This window comes from Sitophilus oryzae, unplaced genomic scaffold (assembly GCF_002938485.1).
Source record: "Sitophilus oryzae breed Bouriz unplaced genomic scaffold, Soryzae_2.0 scaffold_1297_pilon_pilon, whole genome shotgun sequence".
Classification (NCBI taxonomy): domain Eukaryota; kingdom Metazoa; phylum Arthropoda; class Insecta; order Coleoptera; family Curculionidae; genus Sitophilus; species Sitophilus oryzae.
Genome location: NW_022145945.1, coordinates 4793771 through 4819486, shown reverse-complemented (window position 1 = coordinate 4819486; position 25716 = coordinate 4793771). Strand labels below are relative to the sequence as shown.

The 25716-nt window shown below is 31.4% G+C and overlaps 1 protein-coding gene and 2 long non-coding RNA genes across 8 annotated transcripts in view; 2 read left to right on the top strand and 1 right to left on the bottom strand.

Moving 5' to 3' along the window:
* Positions 1-23778, top strand: part of LOC115874630 — a 47128-nt gene extending 23350 nt beyond the window's left edge. The window contains exons 4-11 of one of the 3 annotated variants that reach the window (XM_030889846.1): positions 1153-1351; positions 4901-4975; positions 8703-8863; positions 9415-9549; positions 18034-18199; positions 18265-18403; positions 20007-20155; positions 21809-23778. In XM_030889846.1, coding sequence (XP_030745706.1) covers positions 1153-1351; positions 4901-4975; positions 8703-8863; positions 9415-9549; positions 18034-18199; positions 18265-18403; positions 20007-20155; positions 21809-21894 — 1110 coding nt within the window. In that variant the 3' untranslated portion in view covers positions 21895-23778. The remainder of the gene's footprint in view (positions 1-1152; positions 1352-4900; positions 4976-8702; positions 8864-9414; positions 9550-18033; positions 18200-18264; positions 18404-20006; positions 20156-21808) is intronic. The other 2 variants (XM_030889847.1, XM_030889848.1) reach the window with 2 other exon arrangements.
* On the top strand, positions 10874-14778 carry LOC115874639. Of its 4 annotated transcripts, none has more exons than XR_004048876.1 (5): positions 10874-11365; positions 11594-11793; positions 12207-12283; positions 13201-13404; positions 14486-14778. It is a non-coding gene; the product is annotated as an uncharacterized LOC115874639 (long non-coding RNA). The 4 variants fall into 4 exon arrangements; XR_004048875.1 differs by having other exon boundaries at positions 13201-13416; XR_004048874.1 differs by lacking the exon at positions 14486-14778 and adding an exon at positions 13883-14000.
* Positions 14873-16538, bottom strand: LOC115874638. The gene is made up of 5 exons (XR_004048872.1): positions 16084-16538; positions 15712-16001; positions 15433-15647; positions 15075-15242; positions 14873-14997 (listed from the first exon to the last, which is right to left on the bottom strand). It is a non-coding gene; the product is annotated as an uncharacterized LOC115874638 (long non-coding RNA).
* Positions 23779-25716: the final 1938 nt, after the last annotated feature.

The following is a 25716-nucleotide window of genomic DNA, read 5'->3' as shown; positions in this document are numbered from 1 at the left end:
ATTTTCATGTAGTAAATAAAAGCGAAAATGCAAGAAAAGATACAATTATGAATTTCATAAATGAACAATTTACTACACGTATGTGTATTATTTTGTTACGGATTTCGGGGGTCCTCTAATTTAAACTCACGATAAAATACTTAACGGATTTATTTTCTCACTATATACACACAATTTATACTGATTACAACACACAATTGACTATATAAAAAAAAACCTTCCCCAAATTGTCACGATTCACAATTTAAACCAACCATATTTTCAAACTTTAACTGCCAGTTGTAGAATAAATAATAAATAAAACATAAAATATGCTCCTTAAGGACATACAAATCCAAAAATGTCAAATCAAATTCAAATGTGTCAAATAAATCGAATTTGTGTGACAAAAAAACCCTAAATATTGTGAGAGAATGTCGATAACGAAGATTATTTTAATATTGTTAGTCTTCAGAATTTAAAAAGCTTCAGAAAGAACAAAAACAAGACAGTATTGTGGGAAATAGAAGAGATAAGTAAAAGTAAATAATCTCTTCAAAAAAGTCCTATGGGTATTTCGCCACTGTAAGAAAATCTACAAAATAAAATAGTTATTTTTTGTAAACACTGCTGCGTTAATACAACGGAGACTAATTGTCAGCAGCTCGTTGTTTTTTGTTTTTTTTTGCTTCCGACGACGGGAAGAGACATAGTTCCCGAAACGTTAAGCATTTTTTTGTCCGTTAGGCAAATTTGTTTATTATTAAACCACTGCTGACAATTAGTCTCCGTTGGATTAACGCAGCAGAGTTTACAAAAAATAACTATTTTAGTTTTTTTAGATTTTCTTACAGCGGGGATTATACCCGTAGGACTTTTTTCAAGAGATAAATCCGCCACAGAGGTATAGACATTTTTTAAAAGTAAATAATGTGACACTCTCAAAAATTTAAAAACTCAGTGATATCAACATCAATTATGACTCTTATGAGGCTGTAAATAAATATTTTTAATTTTCATATTAATATGTCGTTGTGACGATGCAACATCCTGCAATAATCGTAGAAACCCTTTTTCGATAACTTCCTTCTTGGAAAAGAATTGACGTAGAAAATGAATTACTTTTCTTTATATTTTGCAAACAAACATGATTTTTTCAATCGATTTACCTAGGTCGCTTCGCGCGTCATGAAGCATCTGATAGAAGAATTCGCCTCGTCCAACCTGTTCGGCAAAGACAACTACGAGTACTACGCGAGGGTGACGGGCCGGGTACTTCGGGTCCAGGGCGAGTGGATTTGCTCCTTCCAGTACCCGCCTACCAAGGGCGTGTTTCCCAACGAGTACGTGGCACTGGAACGGTACCTGCTCGGTAAGTTCTGTCTAATAGTTACTCTAACCTTACTCTTAGTGCGTTGAGCAATTACTAAAGAATACACGGACATATAACACCCGAGACCAAATTGTTACCATGGCTCCAAACAGTGCCGTGGCCATATATTTTTTATAACTTAGCTGGTTGAAGAGATATTTATATTTTTGATAAATGTTTGACTACGCCTATGGTGTAGGCGGTGGTATCATACTAATTAATTACGAAAAATACGTATTAAAATGTTAACAAAAGGTACAAAGCTAGTATCGACGATTAGCACACATCAAGTACATATGGTGTTAGGAAAATAATTACCAAATTCAATAAGAAAACGCTTAAAAGGTGGAGTGGACTGTTTATTTACTTATGAAACGCAACTCCTGGCTCTTTCTTATCATTGCGGCTTTTACACTTGAAAGCTGAACACATCACCATTGTAATAAAGTTTATACAAAGTTCACTATACACAACAAATTATTAAAAATCGCTATAATTGTCGCTGTTGACGAGGTGGTGACTCATCCGTAGGCTCCAAAATGATGGCGTCTAAAGCAACAAATTCTGCTGCAGCCCGTATATGGGCGTTACATGTCGTTGGATTCTTTAGTCATTGGCGTTGAGTGAATGTCAAATAGTACGGAATTCCCCTCCTTGTTGATGATCTATTTTAAATTATGTATTTTTTTTAAGTTAATTAAAATATCAAACTTAGTAAAAAATCTTGGTATACCGGGTGCGTCTCAAAAGTGGCTCAAAAAAATCCCCTATAACTTTTTTATTTTTTTTTTAGATAAAAAAAACAGATTTGGTATGTTAATATATGACATAAATTAGGATTGATTGACGTATTCAATGGGCTCATTCACTATATTTTGGAATTAGCATAATTGAATAAAACAATTAATTGTAGAATTTTCCGCTATCTCACTTTCGAAAAATTTGAAGTCGTTCTTAAGAAAATAAATAAAAACAAAAAAGCCCAGAATAAAAATCCGCACTTTATTTTTAATACGTCACACCTGGCATGTTGAAAAGCGGCTTTCACGGCCGCGGCCGGGCTACCATGCTGACCCACCACCGCCTCCACACAAGGTCATTCAACATTTTCCAATATGGCGGAGATAGAAGTGCTTTATTTGGCGCGTATTTTAAAACCTGTTTTATTTCCAAATAGACATTTTTCACACAAATATCGGGTTAAATTACACAATATTTCACTAATTTTTTTAATATACAGAGAGTCTAAAGCTCTCCACATAAGTATGGAAGTATTTCAGTCCAATTTATATTAATGTTAAATAAAAGTTGTTAGAACACGCGCCTCATTTCAATACGACCACGTCACATTCTCCAAAAAACCATATGCGAAAATATCAAAAGTTGACAAATGGTGTGTCATTCTATTCAGAGTGTCATTCTATTCAGAGTGTCATTTTCTATCGAATGAAGTAAAAAAATACTGAGGGTGTCGTTTAAAAGTCAAAAGTTTTTTTTTTGGTCATTTCCGGTGAAACAGGAAGTGACCAAAAACAATCGAACTCATCAATCAATCCTAATTTATGTCATATACTAACAAATCAAATCTCGTTTTTAACAATATCCAACTATTTTATATTACATATCAATATTTATTGGTCAAAAATTTAAATATAATAATAAAAATAATTATATTTTTGTTTATTTAATTTGAACTAAAGCCGATTTCTAGCGAATTACCGTTGGTCATGGTTGACAAATAGACAAAGCTTTCAACGTTAGTTGTCTAACGATTAGTTGACAACTGACGTTTAAAGTATTGTTGACATGGAGGAATAAGAGAGGGGAGATGCTACTACACGTATTTCTGTAGGATAAAAACAGTCTCACTTCGTTGTTTGGGCGGGGCCAAAAGTGGACCTTTGGACAGGACCTGATTAAGTAAAACTTCAAATAATAAAAACAAACAATGATAAAATTTGCCTTGAGCTAATGTAAAATCATTGTGTAATATTAATCGTGTGTATCGCAATGATCAAATTACTTGGCATTACTTCACCAAAGTTAAAATAGGCATAAAATACTAATTATTGTTCATTCATTAATTCGGTCATTACGGACCTGCGCGATGTTACCTCTGAAATGTTGACGCCGGTGAGTTTCTTCGAGTCGATACCTTTCCTGCTCTTACAACTGCGTACATTACACGACACCATGGTTTTTAAGGTTTTTGTAATAGAAAACACTCAAATTATCGATAAAAAACATTAAATTTTGAGAAAAAAGCACAAATTACAAAAAGATCACAATCTAATATGACGGGCGGCTAGGTGAACCTCTTTTCTCAACAGCTGTAGCGCCTCCTCTCTCTTATTGCTCCGTGATTGTTGACCATATTAATAATTATCAGGTGGTATGCAAAGGTGGCAAAAAATGAAAGACATTTTTTAACGCCTCGTTGCGCAATTTTTTATATATTTTTTTATTAAATAGCCGTGACTAAATAAATAATATTTTAAGTGTGTGGTTCGCTTTGGCTTGGCATGAGAAATGTGCATATTTGAAATAGTTTAACGAAACTAACTAAATTTAGTTAAAAATTAACATCTAATTTCACAAAAATGTGAATTATAATAATAATTCTCACATTTATTTAGGTTATACACTTCCTAATAAGTCAATAACGCACTTTATTTATAATTCTATTCAGATTATTCAAAGTAACAAATTAATATCATTTTAGATGTGTAGATTAGGGACATCACTGGATCTGCAACCAACAATACAATAACAGTCCTAACAATTTAAACCTTTTTTAATAGCTGACGTTACAAAATATAAGACGTACAAAAAATGCAAGAAAAATCAAATTACTTGGGAATTAAAATATCAGACACAACTTTCACTATTATGGATTTCCTCGTTGAACAGACTACAGTCCGGCCAAGAAAGTGGTAAAATATATTATTGAATTAAAAAAAATATATGCGGTTTTTGTCATACATATATGAAGCAATGAATCCACTAAATTCTTAAATGTAAAATGCTATCTTAATGTATTTTTATTCTCAGCTTTATGTCAGCTATGCTTAGAGATGATATGAGGAGTAGTAACATAAACACTTTTCAGTATTTTTTCAATGAGGGCAGTTTAAAGTTTGAAAGATTTTATAATTTTTGAAGATTCTGACTTTGACAAGAGAAAATTATTTCTGTTTTTGTTTACGGTTGTTCTTAGCAACCGCTATAGCAGCATCAGATCCCGTACAACCTATGCACCCCAAAACGTCTTAAGTTTTGGTGGCAAGCCGAGCATTCCAATCTAAACTTGTTTCCTTTCTATAGTCTGCCCAATGGGAAAATACATGATACATTTACAGTTCGCTGTCATTTTTATTCATAGGTAAATTGTAATTTTTTGGATGTCGTCTATCGAAATCTTGGACGAACTTTATATTGTTGGTTGCATTACTTTGTGACGTTGTCGCTAATCTACCCAATTTAGTTTTTACTAAAACCGCCTTGACTAAATAGACTAAATACTAATTTTTCCGGTGCTTTCGCTTAAAGGGCATTTGTCGATGGGCAAAGAGACGTGGCTGCAATGCGAAAATAACGATTGTTGGAATCCCAGCTATTTGGAAGGTAAAGCTAGCACGAACGATCCCGAAGCAGACGAAGACTCGTTCTATCGCGCTAACAACACTGTATAGAGAGCCTAGATCATATATAATTTCGTGGATACAGCTATAATATTTCTACTCTATTCTCAAAACAACGCAGATATTTATTCTCTGTCTCTGTTGTCCCGGGTTGTTTAAACTACTTATACCAGGAAAATAAATATCAACAATAATTAATTAGTCAGTTTATTACAGTTGTAATACCACACATAATTATAATACTCTTGATCAGACTGATATACTCCCATGCTAAGACAAGAGGTTGTAACTGCCAAAAATTAAATTCGGTGATATTTTTCTTTTTCTAATTTTCTCAGCGAAGATTGGCGATAACCAGAGCTAGTTTTTGTGGTCTTTCTGCTGTTCTGGCGAGTTTTTGGACATTCATTCCTTTTTCCAATGACAACTCCACTTTGAATATTTATTACACTGTCCCTGTATTATTGTCTTTACAAGACGAAATTTTTTTTAATATTGAGATTTTGAGAAAAACGCATTATTCAAAAAAATCCTTATTCTAAAATGGTTAATCCGGTTTATACTTTTTCAAATTTCCGTACTGTTTAAGAGAAATTTAAAAAAAACATGAAAATATGGTTGATTTTTTCTACTCTATTATTTCCCTAATAAGTCCTAAAAATCAAAACGCGTTTCTATGGTAATATAATTTCTTTTTCATTTTTTGATAGATTATTATTAATAGAATTTTAATTAACGTCATATTTTTTGCTGTTTTAAAATGTTAAAGAAGCACAAAAAAACATTTATTTAGTTTAATTCTTCAGAAAGGCTGACAATAGTTATCGGAAAATGAGGATACTTTAACAACAGCAAAAATTTGATGCTAATCACAGTTAATAATAACCATCTATGATAGAATGAAATCGAGGTTGTATTACCATACGCCTTTTGAATTTTAGGACTTTTTAGGAAAAAATTTAACTCTATTTTCATGTTTTTTTTTTAAATTCTAAAACGGTATAAAAATTTGGAAATGTATAAACGTTATTAACCGTTTTAGAACAAGCAAAGGTTTTTATGAAGAATGCATTTTTCTCATAATGTCATTAATAAAAAAACGTTTTTCCTCTTGTAAAGATAATCGGGACATTCTGTATATCATTATTTATTATACATTATTTTGAGTATTTTCATGAGAGAGTTTCTACTTCAGATACGACTACTGGACTTGGTATACTGATAGGATTAATTGTACATATTCCAAATATAGGAAAATTTGAAGATCCCAAATTTTGTCAATTACGACTTTCCCTCTTGGTATGACAGTATATTAATATTACAATAACATCACTATAAAAATTCATCACCAAATTGCGTATTATTTATAAACAAAGTTACTGAGTTGTAAATATTTTGAGATTATATTAAATGACAAACTATTGCCCCTTAACAGCCACAAGAGGCCCTTGTGAAGTGTCACGGGTACCCACTCTTCTTCGTAAATACAGTTGTCTCTAAACAAAATTGAAACACAGGTCTCGAATCTTTAACACTTAAAAATTAAATCGCTAAATCTTTATGAAATGTGAGTATGTGACACCATGTATTTTGTTTTAGTTTAAGTATGACAGCATAGGCAAACAGTTTTGTATAATTTATTTTATAATATTTAAACGTACCTGAATAATACAAATAAAAATTTAAATTTTTCAACTGAAGAAAAATGTAAATCATTATCCACGAAGTATACATGATCTAGTATAGAAAGAGTTTTTTTCATCATGTTCTATTAGTGATTCTTTTTCTATTTATTACTCTTCTAAATTTGAACATATGTAATTTTTTTATCGAAAGCTGTTTGTTCATTAATAGAATATGAGAAGGAGTGTTCATTTTTCTTGCCTAGTTTAGTTTAAGTGCTTGAGAGGGCGTTGTTCGAAAGTATGATAGCTTAGATTTGATGTAGTTTTTAAAGGATAAAGATATATAGGGTGTGTTGTAAAGTACGCCTAAAAGTTCTATGACAGGTTCTGACGAACCATTTTCAAACGAAATCCCTTATCCTTATTTTGTCTCGAAAACTGTAGGGCCTTTTTTAACTTGTTTTAAGTCGTTTAATTTAGAATATAATTTGTTTGTTTTTACCCATACAAAGATATAAAATAATCTCTTACTCTTTTTTTTTTTATTTAATAGTATAATAATTAATACAATACTATAATCTTTTAGGAATATCGCCACTGAAACGAAACACAATTTCAGAGATACAAATTACACAGTAACAATTCAACAGAAATTCTTATATCCAACAAGAATATTCTAAATTTTAAAGAATCATCTCATTCGGTTGTTAAAACATTGATATTAACATCAAAATTAGATCTTAGGATATTTTTAATGAACGGTGAACAGTTCGTATAAAAAACAGTATTTAATGTATGAGTTTTTAAAATGTTACTTTACTTAATAATCAGTATGCATAAATAAATTTTGAATTGAGATAGTCTGAGAACTGTTTTTTTTTGTTTCAGATAGTTTTAAAGGATTATTTATGAAATACAAACGACAATTTTAGATTTAGAATATAAAGAGTAGCTAGTTTTTAATAATCATTTGATTAGGTGTAATTTTTGTGTGATTGAAGTGCTTCCAAAATTGAAGGGTCCTGGGGAAAACATGATAAACGCCATTTTACTAATTTTACAGGAGAGCACTGGACAGGTGGTGCTTATCAGGTTCTTTCCGTGTATTCTATATTTTTACTAGGCATATATCATAGGATTTAACAACTTATTGTCCTGCAGAATTTATACATTTTGTAGGAACCAGTTAGACCTACTATAATATTGTAAAATCCGAAAATTGAGAAATTAGCGCTTATCAAGTTTTTCCGCTGGGCCCTTCAATTATAATAAAATTATCCTATTACATTTAAAATTTTCACAGATAGATATTAACAGACACACCCTATATACGAATTATTAGATTGTATCGTTGCCTTTTCAGGCGAACTTTTTTTAAATTTTCCAGAGAGTGGAAACTTATTATCATTTACTTGTAGTTTTTCGATTTTCAGGAAATCCAAAGCAACTTTTCATATATTTTACATAAAATAGCTGAAGTTGTTATTATATATACTAATGTATCATTAGTAATGGTTTATATCAAATAGTACAGATACAAAAAATATCACTTTTATATAATTTAGGTAGTTCCATACCTATTTTAACTTCCACTCTCTTTGGATGTATATATTTATAATTTTTTTATTATTACTTACTATTATTATATTTACGCGTTGTATATATTTATAATTCCTTTCAATGTGTATGCTACGATTCTGTGATATTTCGTTATTACAAAAAAGTCGTATAAATAATAAATTATTAGTTTTTTTAATTAGATCAAACACTTCTTGCAGTTTTATTTTGTAATCGTCTCTCTTTGTGTGTTTCTTTTTGTATTGATTTTTGCTTCTTAATTGATTTAATTAGCTGCAGCTTTAGCTACTGACAGTGGAAGAATGTAAATCACATTTAAAATAAAATGAAAATAACGCACGAACGAACTTTGGCATGTGTTTTGAATAATTCTAACACTAAATGAATGGTACATGGTTGATTGCTTTTTTAATATTTTTTTGCAGGTATGTAAAGTTGTTTTTTAGAAACCAGAAAATTGATGGTAAATGTTTTACTAAATTTGGGTGTTTCGAATTTATTTTCTAGCGATGACACAAGGGGAAGAATGTCAGTCGACTCCGGCTCTATTGGAGGTTGGTTTACAATCACAGGTGAATTCGTCATCTTTGGGAATGATCGCTGAACACACCCTTTTAGAATCCTGCACCCGACTGTCCATATCTTTAGAGCAAAATGGATTATTTCAGGTATGTAATAAAAGCCATTGTGAATTAACTTATATTAATGCTAAATCAAGACTAACTCTTTCAAAAAGGTGTTATAACCTAAAACAATATTCTATCCAGTAATAAAATATTTTATTTTGACATACCTTTGAAATATGGAGATGGAGATCTCTAATAGAAATTCCAACATGTTAAAAAGAGACAGAAAGCCGACTTTTTGCAGAGAGTCCTTTCTTTTAAGCGGCATTGCTGTATTTTCCTTAAAAAATAAACTCGACCAAGAAAGCGTTTTACATTATACAGCAGCAAGGATTGGACCATTTCTTTATAGTTACAATCCTCAAATAATATTTTATTTTCAATTGGTGTGCACGCATAACTCTGTATTTCTAACTCGAAAATCTTTAATTATGCCTACTAAACGGCAGGAACCGGCAACCCTGCGTATTTTTATGTCTGTCTATCAACTGCTTTTGACGTAAATTAGGTATCATTACCTTTGTCTTATTCATATGTAGATTACAAAATGATCAGGCATAGATCTGTATAGTGAGACCATTTATTTGTTTTAGAATAATACATCCAATTCTTCAAGTACAAGTCATTCGTCCAAATATAGTTATACAGGACCAAAAATGACGTTAGACGAATTGAAAGCTGTAAACGCTTATGCAGAAAGCACTAGAAGTTTAAGCTACTTACCTCAAGTAAGTCAAATAGACTTCTTAACTTTCGTGTGGGTAATTTAAAATCAGATTAAATTAACGAAACTTACAAGAAAAACAAACACTACACTATTTAAAAAAAATTATGTGTGCACTATGTGCGCATATTTGAAGTGAAACTTCTTACTAACAGCTATTAAATTGAAGGATTTAAAAGATATGTTTGAAAAAGTGTAGTTTGAAATGCTGAAAATGTAAGAAGTTAAGAATTAATAAATAATTTGATTTTCTTTCACAAAAGTTCAATTAAAATGGCCATCTATCCCTCTGAGGATCTATCCACGTGCCGAGTTAGGTCCCAATCGACACATAATTAAGAGAGAAAAATCCTGATGATTTCGTCCATTTAGAGGCATCAGTTCGAAACATCGAGGGCGTCATCCTGTAGCCCGTCCCCAATTATGCCAAAATCGAACCACATTTTTCTTCAATATCAAATTCTTAGTCCCACCTTGATGAAGATGTAAACGAAACGTCGTATCCAACTTTGCAGCGTGCACAGTCGCTCACATAGCCTACCCACCAAATTCGTTCGCGATAGACGGATACAAAGACATCTAAATAAAGGGAGACAAAACAACTTACATTTTACCGCGATCACGAACCGTGTTGCACAAAAATCGATGATGACAGATTTCCCTTGCGCCTATAGATTGTAGTATTGTTGTTAAAAATGTTATTATTCTTATTAATGTTTTTTGGGTACGATAGATACGTTAAACTAAATATTTGTGTAGGTATATAATTTTAATTAAAATACATAGATTATACCTTTGAAATTATCTTTAGAAATTACTTTTTCTGTTTAAATTATTATATCAAAATATATTAGGGAAATTACTGTGGCAACGCTTGGCATCGTTGTGGTTGAGATTTTACTACAAATTGTAGGAATCTGTAGGAATTACGCTGATTTTTGACGGTTTCATTCATCAAATGTTTTACAGGCCGTTGTTGCGAGATTTCCTTTGCGGTTGTGAATTTTTGGTTTTTAACAGGTTTTCCAGCAATTATTGCGTTTTTTGCGAAGAAAACTATTCAAAGTAGTATTTTAACTATCTACGGTGGTTCGCAAGTGCATAATTTGTAAAAAGGTGGATTATTCTACCCCTGGATTGATATTTCGGCGGTAAGTAACATTACGTCTTTCTAGCTTTAACAGTGGCGTCTCTACTATTTAGAACTATACGTAGATTATTACAAAAATGTATATTTTGTTATTAGATAGCGTTTTCGATTGTGAAATTAGAATTACACACACATTCGAAACCGCTATAAATATTTTAAAAATTGTGGATGTTATGGCTAATATCTGTACCAATAAAACAGCTATTATAGGTAGTTAATACCTGAAATTTGAATATCAAAATTGCTATCGCTATTTTTCAAAATTAATAGGAAAATATAAATAAAATAAAATCCAGATTTTCAATATTTCATTGTTACCGCCAGCCATACGCGCAGACGCGAGCAAAAGGTATATTCTAACCTCAAATTTTGTCAAAAAATAAATAATGAAGTGATCTCAAACATTTAGCCGAGTATCAGTACTTAAACAGTTAATACATTATTTGTAGAATATCAATCAAATTTACATCAATAACTTTAAGATTGGCGGCGTACATAAAAGGTACCATCACCATTTTTACAATTACTTCAGACCAGAGCTTCAGACTTTAGCTATTGTGTAATTCTTCCCCTAATGTTGAAAGAAAACTGTTTTTACGATCTACATGGTATATTTGAGCTCTAGTTATTATTAGCAGGTTTTAGATATTAACCGTAACATATATTATAGGTAAGATCGATCTATTATTTATTTATTATAAAGATATAAGTCTGTCCTACACTCAAATTAAAAAAATAATAAAATAACTATATATATGTATAAACCTAGATTTTTCCTTTAGGTTAATTTTGCCTTTTTTACCACATATTTTTATTTTACATATTTTATCAAATAGGTTTATTATACTTTATATATATTATGTATGTGTTGCATATGTAACCAATAGTATTTTTGTAGCTTTACTGTAAATACTGAGCGTAGACAGCGAAGCATTTCACTCTAGAAGTTGGAAAATCAATCAAAAGTGTGCAATCAAATTTGTTCTGATAAGTTTGATAAGAGCAATATTATGATCACCGAATAAACTGGTTGCAAATAAGACCAAATGCTGAGCCTCAAATAGATACTACCATTTTTGCTGGGGCCTTATCATGCAGGTAAAAAGTAGTGAAATACATTTTATCAGTTAAAAAGTATTGTAACAATATTAGTATTATTTAGGCTAGGTTTTCTTCTAGTTCGCACTCCACCCAAAAAATATTTTACGTAAATGAGCCTCCAGACCAGCTGAGGGACTGGCAGTTTGGCTTGTTCCTTGGCTGGCCCCTCAAATTTGTAAGAACATTGATAAAATATATTTTATACATGTATTTTAATATTGTTTACATACATATATTTTATATGCATGAGCTTTTGCTCTTTGCACTAGAAAACCTTCTTGTTTAAACTTCCCATGATAAATTTAATAATACCATTAGAAGGAAATTATTAGTATTTACGAAAAATTTAAAGAACAAAATATAGTTATTTTTATTGAAAAATTAATTATTAATGTTTTTTTTGTTTACAGCATAGTAAGATAATTCTCATTTTCTGATCTTTCAATAGTTGGATATTTATTGGCTCAAGAAGTCCTATCAGAAAAAGGTAAAAATTATCTGTACATTATATACAGGGTGGCGCCTCTCATACGACGCGGAGGCTCCAAAGAGAATAGTGGTTTATATTGAAATGTAATTTTGGAAGCATATGTAGGATAATAGAAAGCGTTTTACAGAAATATCAAGAGTTCTGCGGGGTGTCCCCAGAAAAAGTTACGCATCAAAGTTTTTTTTTGTAATGGAACACCTTATAAATTACATAATTGATTTTCGGATTCTAGGAAAGAAATAAAGGTGAGTTTCATTAAAGAAGCATATGTCTAAAATACTAAAATGTAAGGCTTGTCATATCACATTTGGTGAAAATAATGAATAAACTTTAAATTTCAGTAAGAGCTACCTAAATGGTACTTTACACATTCATACATTTGACATTTAAGCATTCTATTAATTGATGAATGCACACTACAATTAAAAGATCAGAATAGTATTCTGCGTGTTCCATTTGAAATAAAAGAGAAACTTGCTTTTAAAGTGGTCAATATTCAATATTAATTTTGTCACCCCTGTATAACTGTTTAAGTCCTGTTGTAATCTGATTTCAAGTACAAAATTTTAAATATGTTAAAAACCTTACATTTTAGTCCAATAATGAAATTCACCTTTATTTTTCTCATAGAATCCAAAAATCAAATATTACAAAAACAAAACTTTGCAAAAAAAAACAAATTTACATTACAAAAAAACAAAACTTTGTTGTGTAACTTTTTTGGTGACACCCTGTAGAACTCTCTATTTTTAAAAAGCACATATTTTATACATTTATATGTTTAAATTCTCTAAATTAACCTACATATGCCCCCAAAATTTAATTTCAATACAAACTGTCGTACTCCTTGGTAGCATATGAGAGGCGCCACCCTGTATCTCAAGTAAAATTGTGCAAAAGATATTTAATTTCAGAAAGAAGTATGTTAATGAGGTATAATAATGATATTATGTAGAAATTTAAGTCTCATAAAAATTTGGGAACAAAGAAAATGAAAAATACATACTTTACAAATGGGTCTAAGAAGATTGAAAAATAAAATAACATCAATGCATCAATTAATTGATTACTTAAAAGAAAAATCTTTGATAAATGAATCATCTGAATTGACCATAAAGGTATAAATATAGGTATGCAGGGTGACATTTTAAAAACATAATGGTTATTATGTGAAGATCCAAAAAAACAAAAATCGCTAAAAGCAATTTCTAATTGACCCTGTATCTCTTACCTTTCTGAGATTTCAATGCTTATAATTGTTATCTTGGACGCACTATATATGTATATATCTGAGTGGCGGAGGGGAACTCTAATAATGTAAAGTTATCAGCCATTTATTACTTTAGTCCTCAAGCCATTATGCCAAAATCTGCCAAGATTCATTAACAAGTTTTAAATTTGGTTCTGGTTTAATTTTGTGAATGATATACTAATCTATATGACAGTGGCATAAATACGATTAATGGAAGGTTCTAATTTCCATGACAAGGCCAGGTCTAAATTTTAAAACCCTTTAGTGAATTTGGATGTGTATAAAAAAGACTAATAATAATATTAGAGATATAATATTAACAGAGATAATATATGTTTTTTTAGGCTTCCCTAGCTGGGCCAGCACAAAGTATTTTTGAAAGAATGTTAAAAGGACCTGCCACACAAAAATCCAATCCTCTGCTACTATCCTTTGCTTTAACATTGTAATTTTATTCACCGAAAACATTTTTATAAGGGATACATAAACTGGCCCAATATTTTTGATATTTTTAACTCTCAGAATGGATTTACAAAATATTCATATAAAAAATTATCAAAATATAAGAACAACATACTTTTTAGTAATTTTGAAATAATTTAATTGTATATTATTGGACTTACTTTAAAAGAAAGGCCAATCATAGAGTCGCAAAGAAAAACAGCTTACAACATATGTTTAAATCTATGTAAAAGAAAGGCAATTATTAAAATATATTTTAACTAACTGGTGGAGGTCTACATATACAAAAAACAAAAACGGAAGATAATAATATATTCAATTAATGTAAAAATGAGAAGAGCATTGTGGGATTAAAAAAACATACGATGGTGATAGATTGTCTAAAACTAATAGGAGTACTGGTATTGTAAGTACTAACCTTTCATTGTGTTTTTGAATTTTTTATTACTTTTAAGAGAATTCAATATAATTAGATATTTTTTCAGTCTCAAAACAATACTGATGGTTACAAAGAAACTGAAGAAAAGGGAAGATAGTAATTTACTAGACAAAAGGCTGTTCTTTTGTAATATGGAGATGGACAAAATTCAAAGTAGTAGTATTCAAAACAGAGAAGAACATAAGCTAAAGAAAAAAAGGGTTGCTTGTAGACATTGAAATAAAAAGAACAGTGAAGTTCTTAAAGAGAACTTATTTAATAATTTTAATTATTGTTTATATTGTAATGTAAAAACTGTAATGTATGTTATTTCTGAATAAAAGACATTTAATAATGATATTTTATAGAAATTAATACTCAAAAACAAAAAAACAACAGCAACATTAGCAACATAAAAACATGTTTAGAATAAGTTAAAAAAATATTGCCCTAATCTTTCAAAATAATTTATTATTTCTCTTCTTATTAATTTGGTCCATATTTATTTCATCTAACGGCGGCAGCTCTTGTTCAGGTATCATTCTGGCTGTATTGTGTAGCACATTGAAACAACAAAATCTAAAAATTTAAGTACATACATTAAAATTTTTAAATTGTGTTCTATAATTAAACAGATAATATTTTTCTTAACTCACTGTTGTGCAACAATAACTGACATTGTGGTTTGCAATTTTGGTCTTATACCATAAAACATATTGGAAAGTGGCGTTTCCATATTCCGATAATTCTGAAACATTTCTTCAGTAATACAGTTCTTCAGCTCTCTTTCTGCATATATCCCCTCAATGCATATGCACTATCACCTTATAACAGATAATAAAATAATTTAATAGAGTATATGAACCCTTTGAATATTTTCACATTTAATTTTAAAAAATTTCTTTCAATTCATCTTATTCGTAATATATTTCTAAATTGAATACCTACTCAAATATTTAAGGAATATATTTTATATAAATGATCTAACAATAAGTAAATATATGGACCACTAACCAAGCAGGATTTAATTTGAAAAGTCACATTTTTGAGTCTCCAAGCGAGTCCTTAATACGTCCTTAATATCCAAAAAATGGTGGCTTCATGCACAGACCCATGCCAACAAGCAATCATGTCTATTGTCTATAGTTTTAAGACTAGCATTTCCAGTAATTTAAATGTTGGGGAAAATAATGCTTTTCTATTTCTAAATACCTCTCCATCATTACCCCCTGTAAAGTATAAGAAATCTTGTGCTGATAAATATTGAAGAAAATATAACATATAGGTACTTACCAGGTGAATGTTTTCTTACATTGTGTTCCATCAACTATCCCTATAATCCAAGGAAACCCAAATATACTATAAAATTGTTCCTGCTCTAAAACTAGAGTTTCTTATTCAGGCATTTTTATGAACTGAGGGTAAAGCAGTGGAAGTTCATGGGATACTTTTGTAACATAATACGAGAAGTGGTAGAAACAAACATACATGCCCATAAAAAAAGCTGTAGACTGGACATAGCCCCTGAAGTGTAGAATCTTAATATACACAAGAGTTGATTTAAAACACTTTTGCTGTTGTTTCTGGAAATAGTAAAGAAAGATGGTTCAAAGTATAAATATAATTAATTTATCTTACATTAGATTTACTAGAATTCCAACTTACCTCTCATATTGATATTCTAGATTTTGTTCAATTAAACCGAGGATATATATTACAGTGTCATTTAAAAGTCTCTGTCCTAAAGACTTAAGGAGGTTCATTTCTTGGAAATATGATTTTTCCTTACATCCACTCTTGAGGAAATCCATTTTCAATGAATATACCTACTGATCGACGTCTCTAAGATATCAAAAGTAATCATCGAACTTACGTAGAGGTATCATAATACACTTTTTAGCTTTCTCAAAGGAATATAATAAAAATAATTATACTTTCTCGTAAAACAAATTTTTTGTGCCTTAGTCAGGTTAAGTGGCCACTAGCCTGGAAATTTGACCGCTTAATTTAAATATAAATTCAAGTTAGATTAAAGCATAGTTCAAGAAAATGCTAAACATAATGTTAAGTTTTGCTTAAAAAACTTGGTGCAAACGCCCCTACATTGTATATTATCGATATTACCACGTATATTTCAAATTAAAATTTAAATTAAAATACACAAAATAACTTTTTTTACAATTTTGGATAAAAAACACCACACCACCGTCACGCCACTGATGGAGCGAAATGACAGCAAGATAGACGAAACTCAACCGTGTTGTCATATTTATGTACCCATCTCTTTTTAACTCTCATAAAAGTGTCAAACCATGTATGATTCTAAAAAATTGAGTTTTATGAATGGAGTGTTCTGTCTACCTATATTTAGATGTCTTTGGACGGATATCAACTTCTGACGTTTCTTACGTTAAAACTAACTGTCACAGTGGCACCTGTCAGTACACAGTCAAGTTGGCCTTGGTCCAATCTATTGACATACCAAATTTTATTAAAATAGATTTTTTTCTAAGCCGTGTCTGTCCTTACCACTTTTCCTCTCACCTGTTGTGTCGCGTGTCGTGTCACAGCCTTGAATTTTTACTCGCAGCGCGTCTAAAGAAGTTTCTTTACGAAGAATCTTTACGCGTTGACATTTTTTCGACAATTTTATTAACATTTGAAATTGTCACAACAAAACGCGACGCCCAAATGTTCGAGTTCTTTTTCACCTAATTTTTACTACCCGAAACAGCGTTACATCGCACAAACCTCGTACCTGAGTGTTTTACAGTTTCAATAGCTGCACTAACAAAAAACTAAAATACTTAAATATTATGACAAAAACACGATTTCAATATTATTTTAATGCTATCAACATGAACTGTAACCGGGACGGCGTGAAATATAGATTGAAAACTTCTGATTTCTGCCGTAGCGAGCGCTGCGGTCGGAATTTTTTGAAATCAACTGAAATGCACCAAGGCTATAGATAAAAAAATATACCGATTTGGTCATCGAAACTGTGCGGTCTGGATTTTAACGTGTAAGACAGTGATGTCTTAGACAGCCTAATGGGAAATCAAATGTATTAAAAAGAGATAAAAATTGGTTCGACACATTCCTTCTATGCGGTATTGCCGGATTTTGCATCAAAATTTCAAACCGCACAAGTAGGCTTTACAGAAAATGTTGCATCTAGGGTTGGAGCTTTATTTTTCACTATTAGTTACTCATTTTACTACAGCTGTAATAGATTATATTTAATTTAGATATATCATCGTTTCAGTAGTATACATGAAAGTTTTTAAAATAGCTTATATTTTTCTACACACATTTTCCTACAAACGTAAAAAACGGCAACACTGTATGCCGCTTTTGATTTTGTATCTCTGTCTGTCAACCAGTTTTCTTATATTATTCTCTGTCGCACGCATTAAAATCCAGACCACATAAATTGAATGACCAGCAGGGTATACCTTATAATTATGTTTCGAATACACTTTAGAAATAACTATTTGTTAGGTAACCTCCAGCATGAAGAGGAAAAATAAATGTTTATATATTTTTTTTAATAAATGGTTTATATAAAATTGTTTAATACAGAAATTTAAGAAATAATTATTGATTTCTTAGGTACACGAAAGGCAAACCGAAAGAATGAAGACCAGATCTCAGTGGTTTCTAGGTCCATCAGTGGAGTGTTCCAGTTGCGGTGGATCCCTGGACATGCCTCTTAATAAAGCAGACGTTTCGGCACTTACGAGCGCCTTACTCAGACGCTCATCATCAGGAACTATCGGTAATACACTTGTGGTTGGTTGAGGAATAAAATATTTTTTAATAATTACCTTACGGTTTGTTTAGTTGGAGTGGCCGGCTTGTCGTTGAGTGCGGAATCTATACAAAAAAGACCGAGTATTAAGAGGGCTAATTCAAGGGATAAAAGATACGTCCAACGATCTGCCAGTCGGAGAAATAAAGAGAATGGTTCCAGGTCTAGCAGGTAACTTTTATTATTTAAGCACACCTGGTTTCAGTCAACATACAGATTATCATATTATATTCTAATGATTTGAAATACGACCTCTCCTTGATTGATATTATTATTCCTTATCAAGTAAATCTTATCATGGGTTGTGCCTTATACTAGGGACTAGCAAAAGTTAGTATTGGGTCGAGATTTCCGTATGTAAAAAGAGTACAACGCGTTTATAATGTCCTGAACAAAGGTAAAAACGTTGCCAAAATTATGAAATAAAAAGAGAAATTGTGCACGTTGCTAAGAGACGTGGAAGGGGATATAGCATGATACAAGGAGGGTTAGATAAGATATTACGCATGTAGTGGGCGGAGCTTAACAGAAAATTACTATCCGGGTGACCTCATGCGCGCGGAGAACCGATTTGCCACCGCCAGGGATCTTTTGAGAGAAGATATTGCGCATGTAGTTGGCGGAGCTTAACAGAAATTTACTACCCTAGTGACGACATGCGCGCCGAGAACACAAAAGTTGGAGTTGCGACCGCCAAGAATCTTATCTAACCTTCTTGTATCATGGGGGTACAGCAGATTCGTCGCTGTCGACCCAGTCAGTACCATATTAAAATTCTAGGAAAGGGTGTATATCATGCGTTCAACTTCACGATTTAATTACGTCTCGTGCTGCTTTATTTGTTTATTTATTAACGAGTCGTAATTTTCCCTATAGCACTTTTGGTAAAAATAAGTGAAATTGAGTTGGTGTTCGACAGTGGTCGCGCTATTAGAACTCTGAATTCAGAAATAGATAACTAAAAAAATGGATAACATCACGATATCCTTGTCGATTTTCGAAAGAAATCAGTACATGTATATTATTTCGTATATTTTTCATTTTATTGATTTTATGGAAAGCACTGTTCATTAAAATGTTGTATCCTATGTTATAGGGCTTGTTTCTCTCTACAATTTCCTGTCTCACAGTGTACCGTTTTGTGTCGGAGAAGTGATCATAGTTTCATAGTTGTTGATTTTCGAAAGAAATCAGTACATGTATATTATTTCGTATATTTTTCATTTTATTGATTTTATGGAAAGCACTGTTCATTAAAATGTTGTATTCTATGTTATAGGGCTTGTTTCTCTCTACAATTTCCTGTCTCACAATGTACCGTTTGTGTCGGGGAAGGGATCATAGATTCATAGTTGTCGATTTTCCAACCTTCCATTTCAGATGCTCAGAAACATATATCATGATTTTATCTAGTTATCTTTTCGAAAAAAAGTCTTAAAAATAAGCGGTTTGCGATCGTGATTTTACTTTACTTGATAGGGAAAGGCGGACCGAAGACATGTGGCAACGCCGCAACAGAGACTTACTAAAATCCCTATGCGATTTACTTCCACACATGTAAATACCGACCCAAAAGTAAGAGTTGCCATCACGGTATAGCGATACTCAAGTAAATGTCCTGTTAGATAATTATGGAGACCTACTTATGGTAGAAATGTGAAATGTTGGTTGCTTACATATAAATATCCAAATATATCTATCTGTATCAAATATTTTTGTCCTCGCATTGTTGCCGGGTCTAATATTATCTTAATTCTGTTTTTATTATTGACAGCTTCAAAGGAAGAGGCGAGAGGAAGGCTTCCGCTTCCCGTTCGAACAGTTTCAAGGTCAAATACGAGAACATATCCAGGTCGTGCAGTTTCAAAAACAAAGGAGAATTGTGTTCGTGTCCGGTAGACGCTCCAGCAACGTTGGAAAACGGTAACTAGATTTATCAGATCAAAAATTTAAATTGGATCGGCATAATCATGCTAGTCATACCCTGCTGGTCATCCAATTTATGTGGTCTGGATATTAATGCGTGTGATAGAGAATAATATAACTGACCGGTTGACAGACAGAGAGACATAATCAAAAGCGGCAAACAATGTTGCCGGTTTTTTACGTTTGTAGGAAAATGTGTAAATAAGCGAGTTTAAAAACTTTCATGTATGCTACTGAAGTGATGATAATATGTCTGAACTAAATATAATCTATTACAGCTGTAGTAAAATGAGTAACTAATAGTGAAAAATGAAGTTCCAACCCTAGATGCAACATTTTTCGTAAACGCCTACTTGTGCGGTATGACATTTTGATGCAACATCCGGCAATACCGCATAGAAGATATGTGTCGACCCAATTTTTATTTCTTTTTAATACATCTGATTTTCCATTAAGCTGTCTACAGTCTGCTATTAAGCTATCTACTGTCTTACACGTTAAAATCCAAACCGCACAGTGTCGATGACCAAATCGATATATATGTTTAAATGCGCCAAAAAGACAGTGGAGGTATTTCATTTATTTTAAAGCAAACGTTTTAAATATTCATTCATTTATTTTTTATATATTCAGTTAGTTTTTCGTTTGAAAATAAGCTTTTCTATATAATACTTGTCAACATCTTGGAATCTAACCCTACCTTTTAAATGTTGAAGAAACAATCTTTTAATGATCATACCAAATAAACTTTTAGTCACGTGATTAAGCTTGACCGGCACAGCGTTGCCCACTTTTACATATTTTCTTTTAATCAAAATATTTTAGGAAACAAAAATAAATTAATTATAAATATATAGAGTTATTATTTACATCAACAAAACTCAGCTCCTTAACAGCACTTAAGGGACATAAAGGGCCATTATTATCGCTTTCCCGTTCAAAATATTCTAATAAGGTTATATAAACATCGCACTGAAAGAGGTTATAAAAAGAACAATGTTCGACTGCAAGGTCTACTAGTAAAAAAATACTCGTAATACAAAACTAAAGTGTCAAAACAAATGACAATGTCTGGAAATAAATAAAAATGGGGCAAGTTGACCAGCGAGAAATTTAAATTCCAGTTAGTCAGCTCGGCGCCGATGTTTGGCAACAATGAATTTAAAAATGGCACCTCCGATTACGTAACTAAAAGTTTAATTGGTATCGCTTATATATAAACATCGACAATCTTAATTTTCTATAATTGTCCTATGACGTGTGTTAAAACTTATATAAATCTCTTTAAAACAAACTTTGTTTTTTTCGAAAATTGAAAAATATAGCAGCTCAAGTCAAGAATTTTGTATTCAGTAATCTCTATAATTTTATATGTATATCTCTAATATATTTAAAAAAGAACTATTAGAAAAACTTATTTCTGCATAGTGTTGATCCAATTTTTCCGCAATCGTAATATGTAAGCCCGATAAAATAACGTATGGTCGAAAAAAACGGCGTCCAGTTGGCTTGAAAATAACGCTCGATGGCATGCCTCATATAATGTTATTTACAAAATGACAGCGACCATTTGCCAGCCATCCGTGACGCCGTTTTTTTTTTCGATCGTATGGTATTAGTACTGCAATTAATAATACTCTCGTTTTCAAGGTGAGAAAGAGGAAAGTCTTGCGTCAGATACTGCCAAAACAAAGGAAACAATATGCGTGACGCTTACATATAAACCGCGTATTTAAACGTTTTTTAGAGAATTTATAAGACTTACGACTTATTAACGTCTTGCCCTAATTTTAATATAACTTTATATATAAATACCTTAACAAGTTACTTACTATACATGCTTTTTGCTAGAATACAATATTTGCTCAAAATGGGTAGACTCGTCACAACGAAACCAAAAAACACCAAATTTATACCGTCTCATTAAAATTGGGGCGATACTTTTACATTAATAAAATATACGCTTATTACATTTTTAAACAAAGCGTTGGCTATTATTGTTTAAGCATCATCATCATCATCTTGACTAGCGTCTCTATGAAATCCAAATAATTATTTCAAATTGTTATAGAGAGAAATTTTATGAGGGAGGAAAATTAAGAAAATTTAACTCTAGTGCCTTTATACTTCATATAAATAAATAAATTTAAAGTTTATTAGATTGTCTTGGATAAATATTCTATAAAATGGCGCATTTAAATTTCATAGAGACCCCCATATTCAAAAAAAAACATTTCATATTAAACTATCTGGTATTATTTTTAATGATAACAGCGATAAAGGCATTTAGATCTAGTATTATTTTTAAATGACGATGATAAGATTGATCCATCACCAAAAAAAACTGACAAAAATTATTTATAAAGACTGTTTATTTACGTATTGTATTTATTAGAAAGTATTTATATGTATTTTTTTGTAGAAACGATTGTATACCAAAACAATTATATTTTAATTAATGTTGAAGAAGCTGCAAAATGTTTTTTGTTTATAGCTTAATTTTACATGGATGTAATAGAGGTATTGAGTGTTTATATAAATTAACTGATTGTACTGCATTTACAGGAATATATTTTAGTGGTCTAATTAACAATTTGACGTTATAACTCGATATTAGAATGATTTTATTGCATTCTACTAGGTTTTGAATAATTAAAAAAAATTTATTACAGAGATATAAATTTTAATGTTTTAGGTTAGGATTTTTTAAGGTTATAAAGCTTACTTTTTAAATATTTATCACCTTCTAGCACTTCTTGTTTAATCGGAATTAATTATTCCATATTTGCTAGTTAAATGGAATTACCTATATAGTTTTTGAGAGCTTCCTATCGTGGATAGTTAAGATCTATTTTTTACTTATATGCTTATAGAAAATTGCATTTTAGCAAAAAAGGAAAAATTTAACATGCAAATATTTCCAAAACTGGGCGTTGAAACTAATTTTGGTGTATTTTATGAACACCCTGTGTAATATTTAACGTAATTTAACTTGACCGGCACAGCGTTACCCACTTTTACCTATTTTTTTTAATCAGAACATTTTAGGAAACAAAAATAAAATAATTGTAAATGTATGAACAGTTATTATTTACATCAGCAAAACTCAGCTTCTTAACAGCACTTAAGGGACATAAAGAGCCATTACTACCGCTTTCCCGTTCAACATTTTTAAGCTAAGTATCAAAATACGATTCATTTAAAACAAAAACTCAACAAAACTAAAGTGTCAAAGCGAACGACAGTATCAGGAAATAAATAAATGTAACAACTTGACATTTTTACAGCAGAGCTACTACCTGAATCCCCAGCGGGAAATTTAAATTCTAGTTAGTCAGTCCGGCACCGAATATGTCCATGGTTGGCAACAATGAATTTAAAAATCGTACCCCCGATTACCTAACTAAAAGTTTAATTAGTATCGAATATAGGTCGTTCTATTTAAAAATAAACAAGTAAGTGTTAATAGGTGGAAAAGAAATAACACCTTAAATCTTCTTAACCTATACAGGGTGTCCCAGAAATAAGTGCAAGTATTTTAAGGGGTGATAGATCTCAATAAAAGAAACATATTTTCTCTTTATCGTTTTTCAAATAAATCCAAAATAACGGAGTTATTTTACTTTGAAACTTTCCAAAAAAAATTATGTCTTGTAAATTTAATCTAATACCTATGTTGCCATATTATCAAGAAATAGAGGTGGGAATTCTAGTTCCTTGGGAGGAACTAGTTCCTTAGTTCTAGTTCCTCCAGAGGAATAGTTCCTTGAACTAGGCCTTTAGTTCACAATAGTTCCCGACTAACATTGATATCCCCCTTGCTTGCTAATGCATTTCGTTGTCAGTCACAACTATTCACAGTATGATCTGTATAATTTTTATAATGTACGGAGATATAACGAGACGTGTAATTGTGTATGTTAAAAACATATAGGTAAGTTTTATTGCAGATAAAAAAATAAAAAAAAACTCAAATCAGAATTTAAAAAACTATATCACAAATCAATTGGAGCAAATATTACAAAAATTTTACGAAAAATTGCGTTTTTCCTCACTTCAAGATTTTTGTTTTTGTCTAAAAATTAAGAATATACTTCGTTTTATAAAATATTTCTTAATTTTAGGGACCTAAAGTGAAACATTCCCATAAAATATTTAAAAAACAGACTAAAAATCAAAAACAGTATCCACGACAATCTTCTGTGGTAATTACGCCGCGCCGGCTGTGGCAATATACATGGCCGAATCCATCGTCGTTGCCTTGTATTATATCTCGGATCTGCCGACTGAATAGATTCCCGTGAACTAGTCTTCTAATAGTTCCTCTATGTCCGGATCTGATAACATACGGCTGGCACTCCCCACGCCTGCCTAGCATCAATCGCGCTGGCTGATCCATACGTAAACTAGTCTTTTATTTAGTTCCTCTAGTTCCTTTAGGTCCGGATCCGATAACATACGGCATACGGCTGGCACTCCCCACTCCTGCCTAGCATCGATCGCGCTGGCCCGATCCGTTCGTACGTTAAACTAGTCATTTATTTAGTTTAGTTCCTCTAGGTCCGGATCCGATAACGTACGTCTGGCACTCCCCACTCCTGCCTACCATCGGGCTACGCGCGCTAACCGATCCGTCGCCGTCGCATATTGTTCTATATCGGTCACAGTCTCGATCCCGGAACAGATCCTGAGGAAGTAGTTCTTTGAGAAACCAGGAACTAGTTCCTTTCATTCCGGGGTCGGAATAGTTCATTGGTACTAGTTCGTTCACGAACTACACACCTCTATCAAGAAATTATGTTTTTAAACTAAAAAAATCCAAAAAATTTCAAATTTCCAAAAAAATTTTCGCGAAACTTCATAGGCGTGCTTCTGGAGTTAAACAATACTACCAGTTAAAATACTTGCACTTATTTATGGGACGCCCTGTATATTAAGATTTATATCTACTTTGAAATTGATCCAAAAAATTGAAAAAATGATTGTATTAAAACCGTGGATACATACAAGTTTATTAAAATTGTTAATTGACCTTTAATGTTCATTAGTTTTAAGATATTGTTCAAATAACTGTTGTATTTATTATGTTTTATCATTAAATTAAATTTCCTTGATACTGGGTGTTAACAATACTAGAACTGCCTTAGTATTTAATTTTACAAAACCCAAATTAGTACTCTCATAATATGGTAAAATCACAAGATTTACATTTTATCTGAATAGTGGGTATTGTGAGATCTGAATTAATACATTCCAAAAGAGAATAAGAAGTTTGTCATTTTTCACTGAACAGATATCAATCATCAGTTCAGTCGTTAAAAAAATCGTTTACATCCAGTATACTCAAAAATACAGGGTGGTCCGAACTGTATTTCGGTAACTTCGGTAGAATATTCTGCAGATAAAAATAAGTAAAAAAGTTCGTATAAATGTATGTCCTAAAATGCTTAGTTTCGGGAATACAGGGTGTAGAAATTTCATTTTTATTTCGATTTTTTTCAAATAATTTCTGAAGTAACGTCAATATTTGGATGAAAATTGGTGTCTAGGCGTTTTTT